Below are 25,725 nucleotides of genomic sequence, written 5' to 3' on the forward strand. Positions count from 1 at the left end.
CCCCTCGCCGGGTCCCCGAGGGCGCAGTCTCGCGTCGCTGTGGACCAAACCGCCAGCCTCCGCCGCCAGGCTCAGACGCCGAGTTGCACTCTCTCCCGGTCCTTCCGGCTTGTGCTGAGATGCGGGCGACTGTCCCAGAAAGGAGTTAAACGCGAGTGGGTCGTTCGACTTTGTGGGGAAATGATTCTAGTTTTCATTTCTTCTTCTGATTTCTCTCCCTCCTGGGACCCGACTGCTCAAGTTATCCCCATGAGGCTGAGCAGCCAACGCCGCTGGCCCCAAGTTGTTGCCCGCCTCCCACTCGCGCCCAAACTAGGACAGAACCGAGAAGTAGAGAGGAAACCAGGAAAGAAAGAAGCGGGTGCTTCAAACGGGACCACGCTTGTGCAGACGCGGCGGCGGACTTGGAGGAGCGGGGCGGGGAGTCCTGGCCGAGACCCGGGACTCCGCCCGCCGGGGGGCGCCGGGACGCCGGGCGCGTGCGCTGTGCGGCCCCAGCCCCGGCCGCAGCTGCCGTGATGCCTATTTTAGTCAAAGCCGCTGCGGGCGCGAGGACACGGCACCGGCCGAGCAGCCTCCCGACCCGCCGATCGGCCGAGGCTCTCGCGTCGGGCTCCCGTCGAGCCTTCGCGTCCGTGTCCCCTGCGCCCCGCCGCTGCCGCCCCAAACTTTGGCCAGCACCTCCCGGGCTCCGCGCCAGGGACGAGCCAGGTAAGGAGCGGGAGGCGCAGCTGCCGCGGGCTCCCACAACGCGCCCGGCTATTTGCAGCCTCGAGCTCCCGGGGCTAAATCGGGAAGCGAAAGTTGGATCCCTGCTCAACTGGGAGCAACTTTGCCCTCCCGGGTGGCGGCTGCGTGTTCTCGGTTCCCCGGCCGCCGGGAACCCCGCCCTCTCCTCGCTGGCCGCGCCCTCGCGGGGTTCCCTGTCCTTGGAAGCCGCCCTTCACCCCGGGTCTGGGCGTCGCGGTCACAGACCCTCGGATGTCAACTGCCGCCACTCGGGTCTGGCATTGCCAGCGTCCTCGGACGCTTGGGCCCCATCGGGTGCCGGTTCCCGCGCTCTGCTGCCCGCAAGCTCTAGGTGAGCTCGGCCTCTCCCCTCCCCGAGAGGCTCCCAGGGCTCCGGGCCCGCGAACCCACTACGGCTCCTCCTCGCCCCCTGTAGGGCCTCCGGGTCCCAGGCGGAGGCAGCGCGCAGCCGGGCTCACCGGGTCGCGCGCTCTGGCCTGGCGCTGCGAATGCGAGGTGGGTCAGGGCGCTCACTGCACACCCGTCGTGGCCCGAGAGCCTCGGATCAAGACCAGTTGACACAGACCTTCCCTCTTTAAGGAGCGAGGTGAGCTGGGCGCCTGGGGAGAGCAGATGGCTGGGGAAACCGAGATCCACCCGCGCCCTCGTTTCCGAGGCTTTGGGAAACGTGTTGTTGGCCAGATAAGTCTCAGAGACTGCTGGCTTTGGAGCAAGAATAAGTACGAAAAGACTCTTAGCAACATAGTGCCCTTGTCATTCCGAAGATAAACGAAGGTTCAGTTAGAATCACGGAATGAACTGCGCTAGTCTATGAGCACTTTTGCTCACCGCTGTTATCTTCTTCATTTGTGTAGTTTGGTGAAGGGTTAATGTTAGTTTCACCATTTAGCTATTTAGCCCTGCACACACCTACCTGAAAAGCAATAGATAAACAGGACTTAACTAGAACAGGTAATTTAAGAAATCAGACTCAGAAGAAAAAGAAAATTTCTCTTGATTTAGTCAAAATTAACCTGAACGTTTACCAATTTACCAGTCTAACCTTCCTCGTCAGACTCATTCATTCTCTGTATAAGGATAGTTCAGTGCAAGCCACATAAATCTATTAAGTAGTGGTCAAAGGAAGCTGAAACCTTTGGCAAGAGGTTTCCATATTTATTGGCAAGATCCGATCCATATTTATTGACAGTAGGTTACTGGCATTTCAAAATAGACATATAGATAAGTATACCTAGATAAATAATAGACATATAGATAAACATACAAATAAAATAAATTATGTATAATATATAATGTTAATTACTATACAATATATATTGAATATAGAAAAATAAATAAATATATGGATTATACATATATTTTTAACAAGGCGTGGTGCATCAAAATATGTTGTAGGGTTATCTCACCTTTTAAAAATTCTTATTACCGTGTCCTTGGTTCTTGGGTTAGTAGATCATAGTTTTCCTATCATTTCTCTTGACCAGAAATTGGTACTTTTAGTGCCGGTTGGAGAAATTTTAAAAGCCTGAAATTGAATTACAGTGAATTAGTTGGCAGTACAGATGTAATCAGGTGGATGTGAGGGGAAATATGTATTACTTAACTGACTATATAAATATCTATTAGAGTCACAGGCTATTAAAACTTGAAGGGGTTTCAAAGACCATCTAGTCCAGTTGTCTCAGTTCCCAGGAAGAAGCCAACCCAAGGAGCAGAAGTGACTTTCCCTGGTTTATGTGGCTCCTTGGCGCTTGTAGTATAGAACCTGACTCTCCCAGCCTCAGGCGGGCTTGGCACTCTCCTATCTTGACTACTGAGGTTTGGGGAGACAGAAAAGTAATTTCTAAAAAAGTCTGTCATTTTTGTGTACCTTCCATATGGCTTTCACCTCTGGCATTATCTACAGAGGCTAGGCCTTGGATATACTTAGGTGAATATGACTTTGTCCCTGTCTCGTAGAGAACACAGGTTAGTTAGGGGAACAAATGGGACAATGGGAATGAAAACACATTCTAAAGTGCAGTAGAAATGGCAGTTATTTTTAGCTTATATAATACTAATGCATAAGCTGATATTGACATCATGAGTGATAGAGGACATTTAATATCATTTTCCCTCCTGAAAAACTTATGAGATTAATTCTGATTTGGTTCTTGAAAGCAAACTTTGTATAAGTTGAGTTACTAAAATAATGATTCCTGCCCCCCATCCTAATATGTTTGTATTTTTATTGAGTCAAACATTTGGAAGGTAGAGGATTAAGAGGTGCAACCTATTATGTATGAAATAAGCTACAAGTATATATTGTACAACACAGGGAATATAGCCAATATTTTATAATAACTATAAATGGAGTGTAACCTTTAAAAATTGTGAATCACTATATCATACACATGTAACTTGTATAATATTGTACATCACCTGTACTTCAATAAAAAAAACATTTGGAAAGTAGTTGAATTTTAATGATTTCTTTCCTTTTTGCAGCAAATCAATATCTAAGTCAACTATTTCTCATATGTATGAACTGTTCTAGAATTATGGGAAGAGATCTTTAATTGACTTGATCATCCCATTAACAGTTTGTAAATTTAGGCATGTATAGTTTTCTATCATCTTAAGAGATGTGGAATTCTTTCACATTTGTTTATTAGCATCCTTTCAAAATGCCCAACCTGATACCAATTGATTCTACCACCTAAAACCTTCATTTTAGTGTGATGGATGAAAAGAAAAAAAATGGAAAAGTATGGCTTATTGTGTGACCTTATTTGGAAAGAAAATCATATTTCTAAATTAAATTTAAACATGTTTTGGGTCCCCATTGGGACTTCTTTGCCCGAAACAGAACAATTCACATATTCTGTAAATCTACATAGTTTTTGCCAGGGACCAATTTGTATAATTAACAATAGAAAGAGTTTTTTAAGTACCGGAGAAGACAGGTCATATAGTAAGGAAATAGTGCCATTTTGTGTTAAGGTTTATGTAAGCATGTGTAAACTGTATATTCTTTGAAATGTATTTGCTACAGATTCTAATATTAAATAGTCAAATGTATACTCATGACCCCTCTTCCATATAAGGAACCTGGAAGTTTACTATTTTTCAATTTGTGAGATGCTACCAACTATAATTTTTATGGGAAAGTAAATCTTTAGACAGTTAAAGGAGTAAATGTTAACACTCTCTCTGTACATATAAATGATTATAGTAATATATTTATTAGGTCATATATGATAATTTAGAATGTATATATGTATGCTCTAGTGATTTAACAACAGTATGAAATTAAAGCCTTCCAAATATCCTAAGCCTTCAAATAGTAAATAGTAAGGTGTTAATTTTTTGAAAGTATTAAAAAAATCAGTTTTTCTAGTTATTTTACCTGTGTTTGGATTCATTGTCACTAGTGGGAGTATGATAGAAAGCTATACTAAGTAACTGTAATAGCTATGGCTTATGAACATTGGTGACTGTCTTTTAGACTAGTTAATTCCCTCATTTCTCTCTCCCCCTCCAAGTATGTTTAGATACAAACATATAGATATATGGAGTGATATATATATATATATATATGTATGTATCAGAGAATAGTTGTGCACTATGCTAAGTATTTTATATATTTCATTTCCTCATAAAGTCAATGAAGTATTATCATCATTTAACAGATAAGGAAATAGATACATTTAATATGTGACAGAGCTGGGATTTGAACCTAGGTCTGTCTAATTCATAACCACCAGAGAAGTCTATTTACCCACATTTAGTTCACAGAAATAATTTTGGTATAACACCCATAGGGGTGATAAGATACAGCTGTCATTTTTTTGATTGTCCTTTTGTTTATTTGTTTTTATAGGAATTTTCAAGATGAATTATACCAAGTCCACCCCATTGGCAGAATCAACTGCAATAGGTTTTACACCTGAGTTAGAAACTATCCTACCTGTGCCTTCCAATCAGACCACTTGTGAAAACTGGAAAGAGATACATCATCTAGTTTTTCACGTAGCAAATATTTTTTTTGCAATTGGGTTGGTTATTCCAACTACTCTTCACCTTCATATGATACTTCTTAGGGGGATGTTAACTATAGGTAAGATACCTAACTGAGATTTTATGTAACTTTTCTATAACTTGCATCAGATGGACTTTGTATTGGGTGTTTCAGAGGATTTACATACTTGTTAACTGCATAACTGGGTGAATAAACTTTCTATACCTCAGTTTCCCCAATGTCAAATAAGGGTAAAAATGGCACCTCCTGGGGTTGTAAGAATTCGGTGAGCGTGAGTGTGTGTGATATTTGACTTACAATAGTGCCTGGCACATTGTAAGTATTCTATAGTGTTAACTATCATTATTTGAATAGGCATTTACTTGCTGCAGCAAGTAAAGCAACACTGGGAACAAAAACAGTTACCTAGACAAAATAGTTCAAATAAAATTTGGGGGATGGTGCTCTGTTAACCCTGATGAAGCACGTTAAATTAATCCACATCAAAATACTAAAACAATCGAATTTACTATTTTAGCCAGTGATCCTTGACAGATTACTCTCTGTGTGATTATGTCCCTGGTGATTCATTTATTCAGGTGCATTTTTGAGCACCTGTAATATGTCAGACAGAAATTGACAAATGCAGTCCCCATCCTTGAGAAAGACCCTCTTTTGGGGGCTGGAGAGAAACAGATGAGCGGTCACATAGGACAGATCAGATGCTGTGATGCAGGTGTGCACCCAGTGCCAGGGAGAAATGGACAGCATGATGGGCTCAGCAGAAAGGCAGACCAGGGTCCACTGAAGAGACAACTTTGGAGCTGGTTTTGGGAAGATGAGAAGGATTTCTCTGAGTGTGAGTGTGTATGGTATCCAGGTAAAAGGCACAGAGGAGAGGGAGATTCAGCATGTTGAGGGAGAATGAAGAGTAGCTCACTGTGCCTGAAATATATGACAAATGACAATGAAGGGTCAAAGAAGGTGGTAGAAGGGTAGCTAGAAGGTAGCTTGTAGGACTTCTGTGGCTGTTACCTCTGAGTCAGGTAGGGATTACAGCAGGAGGAGCAGAGTATTGAGTGAAAAAATAAAACCACACCCTGTAAAAAAGCAAAAGCTAATTATGACTTTTAAGACAGAGTTTTGGAGATGGAACAGACCAAGGGAGATCACCTAGTCCAACACTTTATAAATGAAGAAACTGAGGCCTTTTACATGTCTTCAATATTTGCTACGTAATATTACCTAAAGAACCTTAAAATTTTTGTATTTTGGGCTATTATTCAGGTGCCCCAAATCATTCTAATGAAATTTTAAAATTGCAAATGAATAACTTTTTTAAATGGGAGATTTAGTTTTTATGTGTATATGTGCTGTTGATATATTTGTGTTGATAATTGATATTGATAATTTTATTTTAAATTTAAAATATATATTGATTCTCCCATCATAAAACTGATCAAAAGAAACTGCAGATTTGCACAAACCTCTTAGAAAACAGTTCTTTAGTGTCATCAAAACCTATAAAGTTATCCCCTTGGCTCACTGTCAGGTGATCCACCCAAAGCAAGCAGTCACAAGAACAGATACATTTTTATGTATAAAGCTGTTTTTGCTACTTATCAAAAATTACAGCCAAAACATTTCACCCGTCTACCAGTAGGGAGATAGTTAAATAAATTTTGGTTTAATTAATTACAGTCATTAAAAACTATGTATACGAAGTTTTCATGAAATGGGAACATCACTGCAATAAGTAAAAGAATAGGTTTTAAACTGTGAATTCATTAGGTTTGCCATCAGGTAAAAATACATAAAGACTGTGAGGAAGTATTAAATATCAATAGTGGTTGTCTTTAAGTAGTAGAATTATGAAGTTTTTTTTCCTCCTTTAAAAAATGGTTTTTATACTTTACAAGTTTTCTGCAACAAAGTGTGCTTTGGTTTTGTTTGTTTTGGTAATCAAACAAAAACCAAAATGTAACTTAATGTGATATTTGCCTTAGGTATTTCTAAGATGTGTTTGGTTTATTTTATACATGGAAGATGACAAATGTATTCAGCTACATGCTGAAGCTACTCTAGACACCTAACATGCCCACTTCATTATTCAACAGGATGTACCCTTTACATCGTCTGGGCCACTCTCTACCGATGTGCCTTGGATATCATGATCTGGAACTCGGTGTTCCTGGGGATCAACATTTTGCATCTTTCATATCTTTTGTACAAGAAAAGACCGGTAATTACTAACAATTAATTAATAACGAAGAGACTTTAAAGCATTTGCTTTTCAAGTACTTTGTTCAGACCTGAGAATGAGCATCTAACATCTTCAGGCCCTTTAATATCATTTTTCTGAAGATGAGACTTTCTATGAAAGTCTTTCTAAGACTTTCACTTTCTTTCTGAAAGTGAAATATTTGAGCACCACTAAATTTGTTCTACCAACGAGTTTTTAAAACGTCTTTAATCATTAGGGCAATTTAGACATGAGAGAACATGACAGTATTCTTTTTAGTCATCTAACTTCATTATTTATTTTGCCTATTGATATTCAAATGTCACTTTGGAAAATCGTTGCCTTGTTATAAAATTAAGTGCTCAGAGACAACTTCCATGAACTTGCTAATGATTAACAAATAACTTATGCTATTTTTTCATGCTATTTTTTAAAATGTAACAGCTGTTTTTTTTATGTCCAAAATACTCACTTAAGGAAATCACCATTTTTGGTGAGTTGTTATGAAAACACTAGTGTTTAACTTTTTCTTTTCCACTCCTTGTTGTGTTTCCTTGATCATACCAAGAACAAACAGATGTAAACAGAATAAGAAAATAGCATGGCTCCTAGAAATCACTCCACAGCTGTTTTTTGACTGTCCAAAGCACATACAAATATTCAGTAAAGTAAAAGATAACATGCTTGCTCTAATCTTATGTTCAAGGCCAGACATGCACATAGAAAACTATTAGAAAACAAGATAATTCATAGTAAATTATAATTTCGATGATACAGGTGATATATGTAATAGGCATTCCACTAGACTGCCATCTCCTCAAACATTGTAACCCAGTCCGTTTTGCTTACTGTATTAGTCAGCTTTCACTACATTATGCTGTGTAACAAACAATTTGATAGTCTCAGTGCCTTATAACAGCAACAGGTTTTTTTCCTTACCAACCTAATATATGGACTGTGGCAGCTGTGATTCTATTCCATGTGTCTTCTTCATTTCAGGGTCTCTGCTGAAGCAGCAGGTTCTATTTGGACATGCATTCTCATGGCAGAGAGAAAAATATAAAAGAACAAAAGAAACACCCAATGTTTCTTAAAATTTCTGTTCCCATTTCACTGGCCAAAGCAAATGACATGACCAAGCCTGATGATGTGGGAGTAGGATAGGATAAGAGGATATATGATCCTCTTGCAGGGGTGGAAGCAGCAAATAGCTGGAAACAATAATATCATCTACCACACTTACTGTTGTATTCCCGGTTCCTGCCAAGCATGGTTAGCACTTAATTGGTGCTCAAGAAAACATTTGATAAGTGGATGCTTTCAAAGAGAAGAATTAAGAGGGCTTCATGAAGGAATTGGGACTTGAGCTAAGACTTGCAGGATGAGCAGATTATGAACATGAGTCAATTTTTCAGTTCGTACGTTCATTGCTGTGCCACATTGGCTAGTGTGCATGCTGGAAGTGAGACAGATTGGTGAATAAATTATTTTAAACACTCATTATGAGAGCTGTGGAGTGGAGAAGGTAGATGATAGTAACGATAAGGATTTCAGCTTCTGAATATCAGAACTTACTACAACCCCAAGTTCTGAACATAAGATTCAGAAGTTGCTGATGTGATGGTAGCACCAGGTAAGTAAATCATTTAGTATCTGTGCTTTTGTTTCTTCTCTGACAATAAACCTACCTTTTTGAAAAATATAAATGCTAGCACTTCGTTAAAATGAAACAGCAGGACAAGTGAGAGCATTGCAAAGGCCGCAGTGACATCTGAGCAGCCCTGGTCGTCTGCGTCTGTAAGCTTCATGGTGTGGCTACCATAGATATCATTGAGATGGATGATCATTTGAACCCCAAAGTTCATTCCCATGCTGTACAGATTTCCCAGACTAATGCTGGATGCAAAGATGGGGCTTGACCCGGGCCTCGAATAGTCTGACAACAGAGGTGATTGAGCCATTTTGCTTTCCCTCCCTCTAGCATCCAGCCTTACTGGCCAGTGGGTTCTCTATTCTACCGAGATTATGGTAGCTCAGGATGAGACTACTACATGGAAACTTTTTTACTCTTCACTTTGCTTCAGAATAAATGAGAAGCAGCAATTGGAGCTGTGGATGTTTGCTTTCCTATATTAACTCATTAGATAATAATTACATATAGAAAAAATGTTTAATGTATGTATCCTCATAAATTTGTTTCCAGGTTGATTCCTAATTTATGTACTTATTTTCTTGCTGTAATATTTCAAAGTTAGTGTAATTTCCTTCTGTGAAACAGAAGTATTCTAAAAATGAAAAGGTTTTACGTTGTTTATAGGAAACGCTAAGATTGGCAAGGTGAATGTTGTAACAGCATTCAAAACCTCCACGGTTGCTTGGTAGCGCATAGAAAGAGATGTAATCAATAGTGCAGATCTTCACCATATGCTCTCAGAGTTCAGTTTAACTGCAAAAGTGCCCTTTTAGCGTCTAAACTTACATCACCACTTACTCTTCTGTGTCAGATTCCATTGACCAAAACACAGAAGGGTGATGGCATCTACTGCAGATTTGTTTATTCTAAAAATCCCTATTTAGACCACAGAAGCCAATGTTTTGGTGTTGCTGCGTTAGTGAGGCATCTGATCACTGCTGCCTTTCAGGTAAAAATAGAAAAGGAACTCAAAAGCATCTACCGGAGATTGTTTGAACCACTCCGTGTGCCTCCAGATTTGTTCAAAAGATTAACTGGACAGTTTTGCATGATCCAAACATTGAAAAAGGGCGAGACCTATGCTGCAGAGGATATAACCTCAGTTGACGACCGTCTGAGTATTCTCCTGAAGGGAAAGTAAGTGCTCTATGGAAATCGAAATGCTTCGTTTGCCTGGAATCCTCTCCTGGCTTCTGGGTAGGAAATGAATGAAAGGAAATGTTGCCAACTAATGAAATAAGCGGTCACAGAGTTGGTTGGTGGTGAATTTTCATCAGACAACTGCATTTTAGAATATTACAGAGCAACATGGTAAAATTGTGTAGAATTTATTGCTGTGAATCTTGTTGATGTCAGGGTTTTCATTTGTGAAGTTTTCAACTTTTTTGGAAGTTTTATTTAAATTTAATGAGGCAGAATTGTAATAGGTTTAAATTGGGTGTTAAAATTTAAGGAGCTTATGCGTGTTTCAGAGGTGACTTGCTTAATTTTTTGAACATCACAAAAATACAACTTCGAGGAATATCAGTCTCCTGGGGAGACAGCCAGTGTCTGTTCCCTCTCAAAAGTGTCCCAGTTTGAGTAATTAATTATATGGTCACTCCAGCTATAACAGCAATGATAACCATTGGAAGGCACATGTCTTCTTCAATATGGACACTTTTTTTCCCTTGTTGTTGGTGAAATTTATTTTGAAATTAATACTTGTGCCTCAGGAAGGGCTTTTTAATTATGTCAGTCACCTGGGGGGGGGGTCTTTAAAATTTTACAAAATACAAACCCATAAGATTATGGAGATTTTAAGGCTTGTCATATTATGTGCAGATTATTATGCATTTATTAACACTAATTTCTGTTATCAGAATGAAGGTCTCCTATCGAGGACATTTTCTGCATAATATTTACCCCTGTGCCTTTATAGATTCTCCTGAATTTAGATCAACCCAGATGCACAAAGGTGAAAAATTCCAGGTATGTTTTGGCATGATTTTTAAGAAGATTGAAACTAGTTAATGTCTCATTCAAAATCCAAAGGATATGGATGGGAAAGTGGCCATGATTTACTGAAAAAAGAGATTACCATACGGAATATATAGTATGACCCCATTTTTGTGAAACTTAAAGTAGTGTGTGTATGTACACAGGAAGAGGTCTAGAAAGATCTATCCTGATTTAGCCATTGTGTTAACACTGTTATTTCTGGGTTGTGAGTTTGATCGCTTTTTTGTTTGCTTCCTTTTTGCTTATTTGAATTTTTATAATTTTTCCATAGAGAACATCTAATGCTTTTGTTATGAGAAAAAAGGAAAATGTCAATTATAGATAATCAGTGTTCTTAAAACATGTAATTGGTTACTTTTATTGGGGAAAAATAGAAAACTGACTTTGCCCTAGAGAACCTACTTTGTTAACCCTTATGAAAAACAACTGTAACCACTTTACTCTTTTAAATTTAATGAATATGTTTAAGGGCAAAGAATGAAGTTCTTCACAGTTACAATAATTTGAACATGACTACTTAGCCTGGTTCTTTTTGTATCTTAAAAATAATGCTCCATTATGTGACACTTTGTTCTGATTCTTTCTGCGAGTGTCCAGCTCTCCTATTTTATTCCCCTCATTATTGTTAGGAGAGTAACCAAGAAAATGGGTAAGAGTTTCCTTTAGTCTCAGCCTCTAGATAAACAGCAGTATGGAAATATCCTGAGAACAGGTTTTCTTCTGAGCCGGAGGGTAAATGTATTTAGGTAGGAAATGGAATAGAAGGGGGTGCTATCACCTGAGGGAGGAAAAAATCAGTGTTTCTTGATGACAGAATCTGATCTTTGAGTCTCATTCTGAAATGCCACACAATTTGGGATGCCCCATGGAGATAAAAGGGCACATTCACAGACACTACTTAAGTTTATTTACAACGGTGTCAGGCCTGCCCTGCTCCTACCCTGCCTGAGTAACTGGCCTGAGTAACCACACACACCTGGTTAAAGTTGTATGCATTTACTAGAAGGTCTCATATAAATTTACCACCTGGCTGCAGTGCTGGCTGCAAGCTCACTGAGCTTAAGATAGAGGAGAAAGCAGATACTGTGCCCTGTCTCCCCTCATTTACACTCTCCCTTGCGTTTTCAAGGGTCAGCTCTGCACTGAGATTTATTCTTATAGTATCTTTAATCACCACCATCTACAAACTGGCACAGGGCCACTTCTTTTCTCTTTCCCTCTTTCCTCTGACCACCTTACAATTTCTTCTTTCAAAGCCCAACATTTATCTGCTGCATCCATTTCTCTGTTTATAGTAGCAAGTGGTTTTACACAATAGCTCAGTTTCATATAATCCTGAAGAGACTGGCATTTGGGGAAAAGGTGGGAACTGAACCTCCTCTGTTTCCAGAAGCACATAGCCCCTGGGATATAACATGTACTGTCTTTTCCACCAGACTTCAAATTATGTTATAGTTATAATTAAATTAACAACAAGAAAGGCATTTCTGCCACTGGTCACAGTTCTCTTCTTGGGGACTAGGGATTGGCATTCGGTAGTTGAGAAATGTTCCTCATGTTTCTAAAAACATGACCAAACTCAGGGTACCCTAGCTGAGTGAAGGCTATTTATTCAGCCTTTCTAAAGACTAGTCAGCTTTTCTCAGCATAGAGTCTGGTGTGGCATTTCCTGATGGGTCAATGGGTAAAACCTACCCTGGCATCATCGAGACTGTGTCCTGTACAGTTGGAGCAGATTCCCATCAGAGTAAGCCCTCGGGAAAGATTCTGTTTTGATTGTTTACCAAATGTTCCTACTGGCAGATACTCAACAGTAAAAATAGCTGTTGCACATCTGTGTAGGAGTATATTGCCTCTCCCTGAAGCGAGTTCGCAGTGAAAACTGGCAGGTGCTCCCAGGACCAACTTTTCGCTCTCTGTGCCGGTGGCATTTACACCTGAGAGTCAATGGCCGGACGTCTCCGTCCACATGCCTTTTTACCTGCTAATCTCATTTTTCTCTAATTCTGAACAGCTACAAGTGTTCTGACAAGGAGCTGCTTCCTTTGCATTTTTCTTTCTTTAAATTCATTCTTCGGTAGGGGTGCTACTGAATTCTACCGTAGGGTGAAATGAGGAAAGGAAGCAAGTGGACTCGATGACTGTCCCTTGAGATTGCACAGTGAATGTTGTTCAGGAATGTACGGTAATTATGATGACCGGCAGAGTGACAGAGCTGAGACAACGACTCCAGCTGCCCCCTAGGTGCTGTGTTAGTACTTACAGACCCAAGCTGCTGCTTAGAAATGTTGGAGAATCTTGAGTATCATTATCACAAAAGGTAGTTTTCTGTGTTTGGCTTCTTCTTTGTACAGTTGTTTCATATCCAGCGAGCTCTGCCATTTCCATTTTTCTTTTGGATTTTATCTCCCGCTGTTGCCTTGCCATAGTCAATAGCACATCCTGTGCTGTGAAGCTTGAAAATCAAACATTTATTGACTTTAAGGGAAGAAGAATGTCTTGGAGGCAGATGTCCAAGCTCTGGTGAAATAAATGAACACTGAGTTATAACTGGCTTTTAAATAAAACCTTATCTTAGTGTTAAGTAAATCTTTGGGTTAAGTTGCAAAGCAATTTAATCTGCCAGTCTTGACTCTGCTGTGTTTTAGTGCAGATGAAAACTCAGTAAGAATTAGCTGAATAGACCACTTTCAGGACGTTTTCATGTTCCTGGTGTGTGAAACCTTGTGCATTACACAAAGAAAATAATAAATTCTCCCCTGAGGACAGTCAGCCAGTCATAGTGTCAGACTGCCATTCCCATTCTAGCACATTCAGCAATTCCCTCCGATGCTCTTGTTCTTGATAAGGTCTTTTCATTATGTGAGGGTGTAGGATTGGTTTGGGACTAATCCAGCGCCTTGAGGTAATCACAGCAAACCCGGTTACAAACGCTTAGTCTAATTCTCTACCTGAGAGAAATTCTTTTGTGTCTTCCATTACCGTGTTTGCTTTTATTTCTTCTGTGAAATTCTTCACAAGAACTCAAGAATGGCACTGCTGAGGTACCCTAATAACCTAAGAAGCAAATGTATTTCATGGAAACTTTAAAAATTCCTAGATTGCATCATAAAAATTCCTCATTAAAGATATGTTTCACTTGACTGTTGTGACAGGAAATCATTAAGTAAATCTGTCTATTTGACAGTAATGAAGCATTAGCTATCCACTGAAATGACCTCAGTCGATATGCTAACTACCTGCTTCCAACTAAATGCCTGCTCTTAGGGACTTGTAAGACTCATACATACTGTAGATATAGCTTACTATTTGAATATTGTTACTACATTAAAATTGAATAATAATTTTAACAGGTTTAAAAATCGTTTTCCACCATCAATAAGAAATGGTTGCCTAGTCTCATGTAAATCAATGAAGTTAGAACACACCCTCTGACCATACACAAAAATAAACTCAAAATGGCTTAAAGACTTAAACATGAGGCATGACACCATACAACTCTTAGAAGAAATCATAGGCAAAACATTCTCTGACATAAATTGTACCAATGTTTTCTTAGGTCAGTCTCCCAAGGCAATAGAAATAAAAATAAAAATTAACAAATGGGACCTAATCAAACTTACAAGCTTTGGCACAACAAAGGAAACCATAAACAGACTGAAAAGACAACCTACAGAATGGGAGAAAATATTTGCAAATGATGCGACCGACAAGGGCTTAATTTCCAAAATATACAAACAGCTCATACAACTCAACAACAACAAAAAAACCCAATCGAAAAATGGGCAGAAGACCTAAAGAGACATTTCTCCAAAGAAGAAATACAGATGGCCAAAAGGCACATGAAAAGATGCTCAACATCGCTAATTATTAGGGAAATGCAAATCAAAACTACAATGAGGTACCACCTTACACCAGTCAGAATGGCCACCATTAAAAAGTCTACAAATAACAAATGCTGGAGAGGGTGTGGAGAAAAGGGAGCCCTCCTACACTGTTGGTGGGAATGTAAGTTGGTGCAGCCACTGTGGAAAATAGTATGGAGGTTCCTCAGAAAGATAAAAATAGAATTACCATATGATCCAGCAGTCCCACTCCTGGGCATATATCCAGACAAAATTATAATTCAAAAAGATACACGCACCCCAATGTTCATTGCAGCACTATTCACAATAGCCAAGACATGGAAACAACCTAAATGTCCATCAACAGATGAATGGATAAAGAAGATGTGGTACATATATACAATGGAATATTACTCAGTCATAAAAAAGAATGAAATAACGCCATTTGCAGCAACATGAATGAAACTAGAGATTATCACACTAAGTGAAGGAAGTCAGAAAGAGAAAGACAAATACCATATATCACTTATATGCAGAATCTAAAATATGACACAAATGAACCTATCTATGAAACAGAAACACTCACAGACATAGAGAACTGACTTGTGGTTGCCAAGGAGGAGGGGGTTGGGGGAGGGATGGAGTGGGAGGTTGGGGTGAGCAGATGTAAGCTATTATATATGGAATGGATAAACAACAAGGTCCTACTGTACAGCACAGAGAACTATATTCAGTATCCTATGATAATAAAGGAAAAGAATATATATGTATAACTGAATCACTTTGCTGTACAGCAGAAGTTAACACAACATTGTAAATCAACTATACTTCAATAAAATAAGTGGCTTCCTACTGTATATAAAGTAGATAAACAACAAGGACCTACTGTATAGCACAAGGAACTGTATTCAATATGTTGTAATAACCTATTATGGAAAAGAATCTGAAAAAGGAGAGATATATATATGTATAAATGAATCCCTTTGCTGTATACCTGAAACACTGTAAATCGACTATACTTCAATTTTTAAAAAACATTTTAAAAAATATAGGAAATGGTGGCTAAGCAAATTATAGTATCATTTTGAAAGTATTATTGCCTCAGGGCAACTTGAGGTTATTAAAATGGTTGAAGAAAAGTTAAATGCATACACATCACCTAAGTGCAACGACGACTTCTTTTCTTGGATGATTTCCAACTCCTCTTTTAACTTCTTCCCGCACTGTTCGTGAACTGTATCTTCCAAAGGCATAGATGACATCTTCGCAAAATGAAGGGACCTCAACATTTCTAACCCTTTCTTCAACACTTGGGTGCCAGGCTGGGCCACCGTGCGAGGCCGGTGCTCACTTTCTCTAATTACTCCTCTAGAACGTTACTCAGTTGCCTTCTGTTTACGTGCCCATCTCCTACTATCTCTGGGAACTCCTCAGGACTGGCTTATGTGGCTCTTGACCTTATACTTGACCTTATACTTCTTTCTATAAATCTTTTTTTTCCCCTTGGTCACATGTCTTTACTTATTATCAGCTTCCTCCACTAGAATGTAGGCTTCATGACATTGTGTTCAGCTGTTCTTTGTATGCGGGATTCTCGATGGTGAGTCAGCCTTGTGGTCACTTCACCAAATGCCTTTCTCTGTGATTGTCTTGATGAATCTAGGACACATTGGGTAGGGTTTGGCCTGGTGGAAAAATATGCCTGGGCTGGAAGTCAGCAGTGCTCACTCCACCATTCATTAACATGTGTTCCTGGCTAAGTTTTTTGGTGCTTCTCATTTGCTTTTTTATAAATTGATTGATTGATTGATTGATTGATTGATTGCCACGTTGGGTCTTCGTTGCTGCACGCAGGCTTTCTCTGGTTGCGGTGAGCAGGGGCTACTCTTTGTTGCGGTGCGCAGGCTTCTCATTGCGGTGGCTTCTTTCTCTTGTTGCAGAGCACAGGCTCTAGGCGCCCGGGCTTCAGTAGTTGTGGCCCGCAGGCTTTAGTAGTTGCGGCTTGCGGGCTCTAGAGCACAGGCTCAGTAGTTGTGGCTCATGGGCTTAGTTGCTCCACGGCATGTGGGATCTTCCCACACCAGAGATCGAACCTGTGTCCCCTGCATTGGCAGGTGGATTCTTAACCACTGTGCCACCAGGGAAGCCCCTTGATGCTTCTCATTTGGCATCTGGAAAATGAGGAAGAATGTTATCTGTCTTACCTCAAAGGCAATTTTAAGGACCTGCTTACATGATAGATGTAAAAGCACCTTAAATGTTTTAAAGTACAATACATACTTAAAGTGGGTGGCATTATGTGTACCTGTCATTTCCTACTCATTCTCTACCATTTTCCCCTGTTCTGTATTTGTCAAAACACTAATTGCCACCTGAGATTGTCACATTTCTTTATTCATCATCGGCTTCCTCCACTAGAATGTAAGCATCACAGGGCAAGGATCGTGGCTTTTTTGTTCACAATGGTAACCTCAGTGCCTTGAACCGTGTCTGGCATAAAGTACGAGCCTAACAATGTATGTTGAAAGAATAAATGAAATTTAGTGTTTTACGGAGCCATAGAGCTGCTGATGCATTTCTTAAATCCCAGTGTGTTTGGTTGGGGGGATTTATTATTTAATGTATTTAATATTATTTAATAGAATAAATAAGTGCAGTTTTATTTTTCTAGGAACACTGACCCACCTTTTGTAGCCAAACCCTCTAATTTACTAAAGGTCAGATTTCAACCACTGACATAAGGAGAGAAGCTGGGTTTTCTGTTTTCTCTTCTAGTAGACATAAATACCCCCTTGTCATCTGAAATATGTTTAATTTTTTCACTAACAAAGGGTAAAGAGCTCCTTTGGAAATCTTTGCTCTGAGCCCAGATATGACTTCATATCAATTTAGAAACCTTTATTAATCTCCCACTTGGACAAGCATTGGGTTTAATGTTGAAGATGTAAAAATGGTTTTTGCCTTCAACAGTATTTGTGTTCATATGTTAATTTCTTCATCAGTAAACCTGCACTGAGCACCACTCAGGGTTGGAAGCCAGGCATTCAGTATGAAGATGCACAGTCCCTGCCCTCGGGGTGCTCAGGAGAGACAGTGGACCACGGATGAGCTTGAGTTCAGTGATAGGAGTGCCACGTGAAGCTGACAGAAGGACCTGCATGGGAGGAAGGGTGTCCTGACCCTGAACTTGGAGTGAGGGCATGGCCCCTTGCTCTGGAGAGAGGATGTATTTAAGGAATACTTAAGTTCTGTGTAGTGCAATTACAATGCTTTCCCACTTTCCTATATAATAACACTTAAGGAAAAGGTATGGTCTCCTAGTTCTGAGCTAAGTGGGGGATCTCTGTGTGTGTCCCCAGTGGGCTACCCTTGGTAGGTCACACTCAAGAAATACCTATGACAGAAGGACCCAGAGAAGGACCCTTACTAGCCATATTTATCAGTAACCATCTGGGCCCTAAAACCAATTCACGTGAGTCTGCTTTCTCATTCTCTAGTATAATTATCTGGGCATAAAGAAATATTTAGCCATAAATTGTACATCCAATTGGGACATCAGTCTAGCACACTCTGTAGCAGTGCTATTGACACGGTGGCCATTCTTCTATCACCAGACCTCACAAAACAGAACAATAAAACTTGAAGACTTTGCTTTCATTTAGTCTACAGATTGCTTGGTTTTAAATGTAATGTTATACTTAGTTATAGAAGCTAGTGTGTATGGATCTTATTTTAACTAATATGACAAAGCATTGCTATGATAATATCCAGTAAATTATTCTACTCTTCCCTTCCCCCAGTTACTAACATCATAATTCATATACATTTTTCTCTGTTTCTTTGGCAGGTCACCATTATTGCAGATGATAACTGCAGATTTTTATGCTGGTCAAGAGAAAGATTAACTTACTTTCTGGAATCAGAGCCTTTCCTATATGAAATATTTAGGTATCTTATAGGAAAAGACATTACAAATAAGCTCTACTCATTGAATGATCCCACCTTAAATGATAAAGTAAGTGTTTTTCTGAGTCTATTTTGTTAAATACATATGTATAGTTAGGTATATCTCCTCTTATGCAATATATATTTTCCTGAATCTTCATTAATTAGTCATATGTTAAGTGAAGTGGGGATGCTTGTAATTTAGAGACCCTTCAGGGAATCAGTTCTCAAGCGTGAGGAAATAGTATGCAATTATTATATTTTCCACGACCTGGTGAGGTGTCTGTGAATGTCAGGGACCTCCATAATAGTATGCAATTATTATATTTTCCATGACCTGGTGAGGTGTCTGTGAATGTCAGGGCCCTCCATTTGTGGTGATGAGGTGCTATCCTCTTCCTAAAGAGTCTTTCAAGCAATCTAAGGAAGATGATAAATGAGTGGAAGGACTAGGCAGTGGTATAGGCCATGGAAGGCGGGGCAGGGGGAGCTTGCAGACTGATAAATGCTGATCAGCCCCAGCAAGCAGGAGGTTGGCTTTTTAACCCTGTGTCTCCCGGTCTTGCACATTCTACTGGTCAGGTCCCCTCCCGGAACGCCCATAAGTGACGAGAGGTATGGGATGGAAGGCTGCGGCCATTCGGTTAGGAATTTCAGAGCTGTATAGATCTCCAGCAATGTGCAGTTTGATCTTCACTTCCCCACATTTGCTTAGAAGGAAATTAAAATGATTACAGAAGAGAACTTGCAAACCTTGTTTCCACGATAAGTACTGTTCTCCAGGGACTGTGAGTGTGGGTGTGTGCACTCTTCCAGTCATCTTGGTTAAGGCTGTTATCACATTAGGTTGGTGCTTATTATTTTTCAGATTAATCAATAGGCTATTGAGTATATTAAATTTTTTCTAATGTATTTGTAGTAATAGCGTATAATAAAAATTACCATTTATTGGGCACTGACTATGTACCGGAGAGTCTTCTGTTTCAAGGAAAAATAAATGTTACTTACAGGGAATATATGATCTAAGTCCCATGGCACTCAGAAATCGTCAAACTTTGCTTTATAGACGGTCAAAAAGTTGGACCACCAGCTCAGCCTTTGCACACAACTGTCCATGCTGGAAATGAGAAACAGTATAGTCAGCTCCAGCGAAGATGAAGACGGCTTACACCAGTTTCTTCGGGGCACCTCCAGCGTTTCCTCTCTTCGTAAGTTATCCCCACCCTGGGATTCTGATGGATATTGCTAGAAAAGGACAAATGACAACTTTGATCAGAAAAGTAACTTTTCAAGTAGCAAGTTGTTTGGCAACCTCAAGGTAACAATAAAAATAATCAAAACTTTTCTAGCTTTTTTTTTTTTGTATTGCACATCACTTAAAATCCAACTCTAGAATGCTTATTTCCATTTCAGAAACTGTCCACTTGTTTTGCCATATGCTTTTCTCAAACACTGGTTCAGTAGAATAGTATGAAAGAGTCCATATGGTTAGCTGGGTATCCAAGGCTTGTTGTTTTCATGATTTTAGTGGAAGCCCAGGCCCAGCATCGTGTTTAAAATGGTGGGAAGCAACAGCTGGAGGTAGTACTGCCAGCTGGTTATCTCAGTGTGACCACCAGGAGTTAACAGGGGAGTGGGTGATGGAATTTTCCTGAAGATGAAGAAGGCCACCCAACACCCCTGTGAGTCACTTCATTCACACACCCACCAAGAGGCAAGTTTTCCAAGATTCCACTATAGTTTAGATTGTTTTAAAACATTTAAAATAATACTAATGGCACAGATGTTGAAGATTAAATGCTTAACATTAATGCTTAAAATTATTTTAAGAATTATTCCAAGAAAGGTAGTATAAGAATGTGGAACAAATTCATGGGAAAGAGCAGACAGGCAGACAGATCCTCTCACTGCATAAGCTAAAAATTATTAATCTTTACAATTGTATGTTAATCCAAGGTAAATTTTAAGAAAATCCAGATACACATTCGACAACCCTAAGTGTTTATGTAAATGATCTTGTAACTTTGGATGCTTTAGATAAATCGGATTAAGGATTTTAAGTATCACATAGTCAGGAGAGGCTGGAATTGACAAGGCCACGTCAATGTACGCTTCAAAGCAAAGTCTAGGCATAGAAATGCGTTGTGGGCCTAAAAGAGATTTCAGGAACAATGCAAATGAGAACTTGGAAATGGCTATATTTTATTCCAAAGTAACTTTTAGAAAGTACAGCTGAGGTTGACCAAACTCTGAATCTACTAGCATGTCAAATGTGTTATCTGCCTTGTTGAAACAGTATGATGGTCGGTAAGCATTTTCAAACGGACCCATCCTAATTACATGTACAGTGATTTCTAAGAAAGGCCAGCAGAATGGGAATTACAGTGAAATATTGTATGTGAATTATTTTTCCTGTAGAATATCTTTTTTTTGTAGTTTTTTTTTTTTTTTTTTTTAGTCCTACAGTCTTGCTTAGGAAGCCCTGAGAATGGGCAGTTTATACTATGGCCATTCGTTTTCTTAAAATCAGTTTTGTTTTTCTGTAATATTTTCTTGTATAATCTAAATCTTTTGGACATTTTAACATTTTAGAAAAAGAAAAAAAGCTTCTCTAGAGTGTGTTGTTTAAACAGAATTAGAACATGTTTTCAAGATTAACGTTTGCACTGTACTTGCCTTCAGAAACCTTTATTTCCAGGTGTTCCGTGAATGGATCACACACGTTGTGCATACAGACCTGGGTTCTTGCTCTAATAATTCTTAGCTGTGTCACTTGGAGTAAGCCGTATGACCTTTCTAATCTGACATGAGCTGTCATATCTCAGCACAGGCCTGGATCTGGTCACAACTCCTGGTCTGTTTCCTTCCCTCTCCCTTATAGTGAATCGTGAGTTTAATCCAAAAGTCCATTCCCCACATGGATAATTGAAGCTTCTGTGTCTGTGAAGAAGTGGGCAGCCCTTGGGGGCAGGGGGGGAAACTTTACTTCTCAGTTCCCTTGTCCAGTTGTAATTTGCTGTACTGAAAATGTGTACAACTTGCTTATGTTGTTTAATTATTTTAGCCTCAGGTTTATTTACAAGATCTTACATATTGATGCAAATGCATAGAGCCACATATGTGTGCATACTTTTGAGTGTGTGTGTGTGTGTGTGTGTGTGTGTGAACCGCACAGCAAATCTATGTTCATACCTGCTTCCTTTTGACCAGTCTTCATTCTTGGCTTTACTCCTGCAGTTTAATGAAAGACATTATTATTTGAGCACAACACTGATATTAATTATGAATTATTTAATTCACCCTATCGCGTGATTCATTAAAAACTGGTTAGTTCTTGTTTCTCTTACTTAGATTTTATCCTGGAACTACTGAAGGCTGTTGTCGTTTTTCTCTTGCCAGATCCATCAATATGCCATCGACTTTCCCAAATTACAAATTACATTCCCTGTAAAACAGAGAATACAAAACCAATCTCTCAGGACCGTTAGGCTGAAATAACAAAATTTAGCACACTTGGAGCATGCAGTAGGCCTTAGTCAATGTTAGGTCCCTAAAACAAGTGCCTAAGCTCTTATTAGTCTGGATTTTTGATGTGCACATGGGGGCAGCTGGGGCAGCTGCTCTCAGCAACAGTATCAGCTTCATGAATGCTAGTGGAGAGAAGGGAACAAACATTTATTGACAATAGCAGGTGTTATTTTTTTCAGGTACTCTGTATACATAATCACATTGAATCTTCACTGCAGTCCACACAGAGGAGAGGTATCTTAGCTTTCACTAGATGATGCAGTGCCAACAGACGGTTCCCCGAATCTCTGGCTGCAATGCTTTCTTTCTCCTTCACCTGCACACTGGGTGCTGCTCCAGGTTGTATCCCCCTCACTCTGGAACACCAAAGGAGCAGCCACTGTTTGGGTCGCTGCCACTCGTGGCAGAGGGAAGACAGTGGTGGCAGAATCACCCCACGGCTCTTAAAGCTCCTGTTTTGAGGTAGCACTTGCCACTTCCACTCATGTCCCCCGGACCAGAGAAGTCACTTGGCCAGAACCACCATGAATGGGTGGCTCTTTAAGCCTCCTTCAGGGGCTACACAGGAAGGGAGGGAAAGCAGGCGTGTTGACAATAACACAATCTACCGTGATGAGTATCATTTCACTTTACCAAGAGGAAATTGGGAATATGAGATGCGTACTCACTGTTCCAGACCCTCAGGGGGAGGTGCTGGCAGACAGACATATCCTGTCTGATTCCTCAGTCCATGATTTTAGACCATATTGCCTCTGTGGTTTAAAAAGAAAAGGAAAAAAAATGCATGAACTGTTTGACCAGTGCTTTATAATTTACGGGTCACTTTCACACCCATTCTTGCACTTGAACCTGATGACTCTGCCAGCTGGGCACAGCGGCCACTATTACTCACCTCTTTGCAGACGAGTCCACTACACTTAGGGAGAAGGTAGTGTTTGCCCAAAGTCACTTCTTCCCCCTCCATCCCACTTCCTTCAAGAAACCTACCATCCCCCAAATCCTTCATTAGGACCAAGCAGTGCCACAAATAGGTTTTCTTAGACCAGTTAATTTCCATTTCAAAGAAAATTTTGGCCTTAACCTATGTGTGGAGGTTCTATGCAGGGACATTTAAAATTATCCAATAATATTCTCCAGTCAGTTAGCTTTGGGTTAGCTTTCACATTGCCTCATATATATACTTACAGAATGATGAGCAATGCTGCTCTGTAAAAATTAAATTTATTTTACATATTTTCCTAACCAAAAAACTTTGACATTATTCATTCTAGTCATTAACTCAAACATAGAAGTAGATTTAAATATTAAAATCCATTTCAATATTTCTCATAATTATTTTTTAAATCATGATCAGGATGTACCCGTTGCATTTGGCTGAAAAGTCTCTGAATCTCTAGGCTCCCCTTTCCATCTCTTTCTGTCTGTTTCAGCTTTTGTTTTCTTTTGTTTGTCCTATAGAGCAGAGATTCTTAAACATACCTGTGCATATGCATAACTTGGAAATCTTATGAAAGGTTTTGGTGCAGCAGATGGGGGTGGGGCCTGGGAGTCCATGTGCTTATTAACAGGCGCCCACGTGACGCTGATGTGGCTGGTCCCTGAACTATGCTTTGAGTAGTGAGCCTGTAGAATTCCCTGCATTCTGGAATTTGGCTGATTGCATTCCCCTGGTTGTGATTAAGATGTTTCTTGTATTTCTTGAGGCTCACATAGATTCTGGTGAAAGCTCTACTTTTAAAGGTCTTGATCAGTTTGGGATATAATACCACAAACACGTTTCATAACACTGCACAGCAAATGTTCAGTTAAACAGAAATGCAGTTTAGAAAAAGGTGAAGGGAAACTTTAAGTGAACTATTTCAACGAAATTGCTGCTGATCCCATTTTTTATGTTGTGCTCTATTTTTTTTTTTTATAAATTTATTTATTTATTTATTTATTTTTGGCTGTCCAACGTTGGGTCTTCGTTTCTGTGCGAGGGCTTTCTCCAGTTGCGGCGAGCGGGGGCCACTCTTCATCGCGGTGCGAGGGCCTCTCACTATCGCGGCCTCTCTTGTTGCGGAGCACAGGCTCCAGACGCGCAGGCTCAGTAGTTGTGGCTCACGGGCCTAGCCGCTCCGCAGCATGTGGAATCTTCCCGGACCGGGGCACGAACCCGTGTCCCCTGCATTGGCAGGCAGATTCTCAACCACTGCGCCACCAGGGAAGCCCTGTTGTGCTCTATTTTTACACGTCACATGATGCTAAATCGAGAGCAAGATCTCTACTCTTTACCAGAGTCTGGATTCCACTTCAAATGATCATTTAAAGGCAAGAAAGTAAAATAATGAAATAGTCTGAGAAAAACTTTCCTGTTTATTCACTAGCACATAATCCAATTAATTTAACTCTTTTTCGCCTTCCTGTTGCTTCATTTACTTGAGTTCCATGTTTAAAAGTGTGATTGTGAGATAGGATGTCCAGGACGTGTGAGAAGGATTTAATGCCCTCAGATGGATATAAGCTTTCTTCTTTCTGCTCCTGGACCAACGTGCTCATCAGGGTGCCTTGTCATCTCCTTGTCTTTCCTTCCTTACAAGGTTTAGCTCCCTACGTGTAATGTATAAAACACACACACACAGAGATGGACTGTACTTGGAAGTTCCATCATGATAAGTGGTGCTGAGCACAGGCATTGTCATGGCAACAGGTGGACATACTATGTTTCCTTGAAAGTTGAGAACTTTATTTTAGTTAATGGGGGTTAAATAAACCTACTGTTCAGTTTATTTGTTTTTTAAAACTCCTGAGTCAGTGTAGGTGATCCAGTCAGAACTCATCTTTGAAAGATTTTGCTAGTTTAAACCATGTATTTTTTCAGAAATTATAATTAAAATTTATGATTTCTTAAATAGACTATGGAATAGAGATATTTATTACTGACAAAAAAACCTTTACAAGTATTTTTTGTTATTCATGTCAAGATGGTGCTCTGGACAGTCTACTAATTTCATACGACCTAGATGCACAGGTCTGCTCTAAGCTGAGTTAGTTTGCATCTGGTTAGTATTCTTGTCTGCAAAGACTAGGCAGCATATCTGACATAATGAGTTTCCCCCACCTCTCTTATCTATTTTTTTTACCTGGAAAGATACAAAAAGCCAATACAACCTTCTTAGTTTCATGAAATAGTCTGTTCAACCCAATTTGTATTTCGTTTCCCCTGTGAACAACTGTAGGCTTATAAACAACAAGCTTTACATAAAATCATAGGGAGAGAGAGAGAGGGGGATGTGATCAGGCAGCAGGTACCCAGAGGAAGAGCCCCTGAACCGTTCTCACACCCACCAAGAGGGCTAGTGAAAAGCAGTGCTTCTACTTTGTAGTTGAGTAGAGTGCAGCTTGGGGAGGTTAAGTAGCCTGGTTAGGGCCACTGGGCCAACCCTGAAACAAAGAAGTGGTGAATTGGTTACAACAGCGGTCCCCAACCTTTTTGGCACCAGGGACCCGTTTCCTGGAAGACAGTTTTTCCGGGAGTGACGGGGAGCAGCAGATAAAGCTTTGCTCGCTCACCTGCCACTCACCTCCTGATGTGCAGCCCGGTTCCTAACAGGCTGCGGACCCATATTGGTCCGCGGCCGGGGGCTTGGGGACCCCTGGGTTACAAGGTCTTGCCTTGCTTTGGCCCTTACGAATATCCATACGTGAGTGTAAACTTGTTTGGGGATATTCATCCCCTACT

The 25,725-nt window shown here is 40.0% G+C and overlaps 1 protein-coding gene across 2 annotated transcripts in view; it reads left to right on the forward strand.

Annotated features, from left to right (window-relative positions):
* The first annotated feature begins 469 nt into the window (after nt 1–469).
* The window catches only part of POPDC1 (popeye domain cAMP effector 1), a 41,172-nt gene continuing 15,916 nt past the window's right edge, over nt 470–25,725 (forward strand). The window contains exons 1-8 of one of the 2 annotated variants that reach the window (XM_082405272.1): nt 572–711; nt 1,166–1,336; nt 4,613–4,849; nt 6,868–6,992; nt 9,635–9,822; nt 10,548–10,656; nt 18,379–18,546; nt 19,543–19,684. In XM_082405272.1, the coding sequence (XP_082261398.1) occupies nt 4,624–4,849; nt 6,868–6,992; nt 9,635–9,822; nt 10,548–10,656; nt 18,379–18,546; nt 19,543–19,684 (958 nt within the window). In that variant the 5' untranslated portion in view covers nt 572–711; nt 1,166–1,336; nt 4,613–4,623. Of the gene's footprint in view, nt 712–1,165; nt 1,337–4,612; nt 4,850–6,867; nt 6,993–9,634; nt 9,823–10,547; nt 10,657–18,378; nt 18,547–19,542; nt 19,685–25,725 lie in introns of both variants that reach the window. The other variant, XM_082405271.1, reaches the window with a different exon arrangement.

This window comes from Balaenoptera borealis (genome assembly GCF_965194805.1).
Source record: "Balaenoptera borealis genome assembly, chromosome: 9".
Lineage (NCBI taxonomy): Eukaryota > Metazoa > Chordata > Mammalia > Artiodactyla > Balaenopteridae > Balaenoptera > Balaenoptera borealis.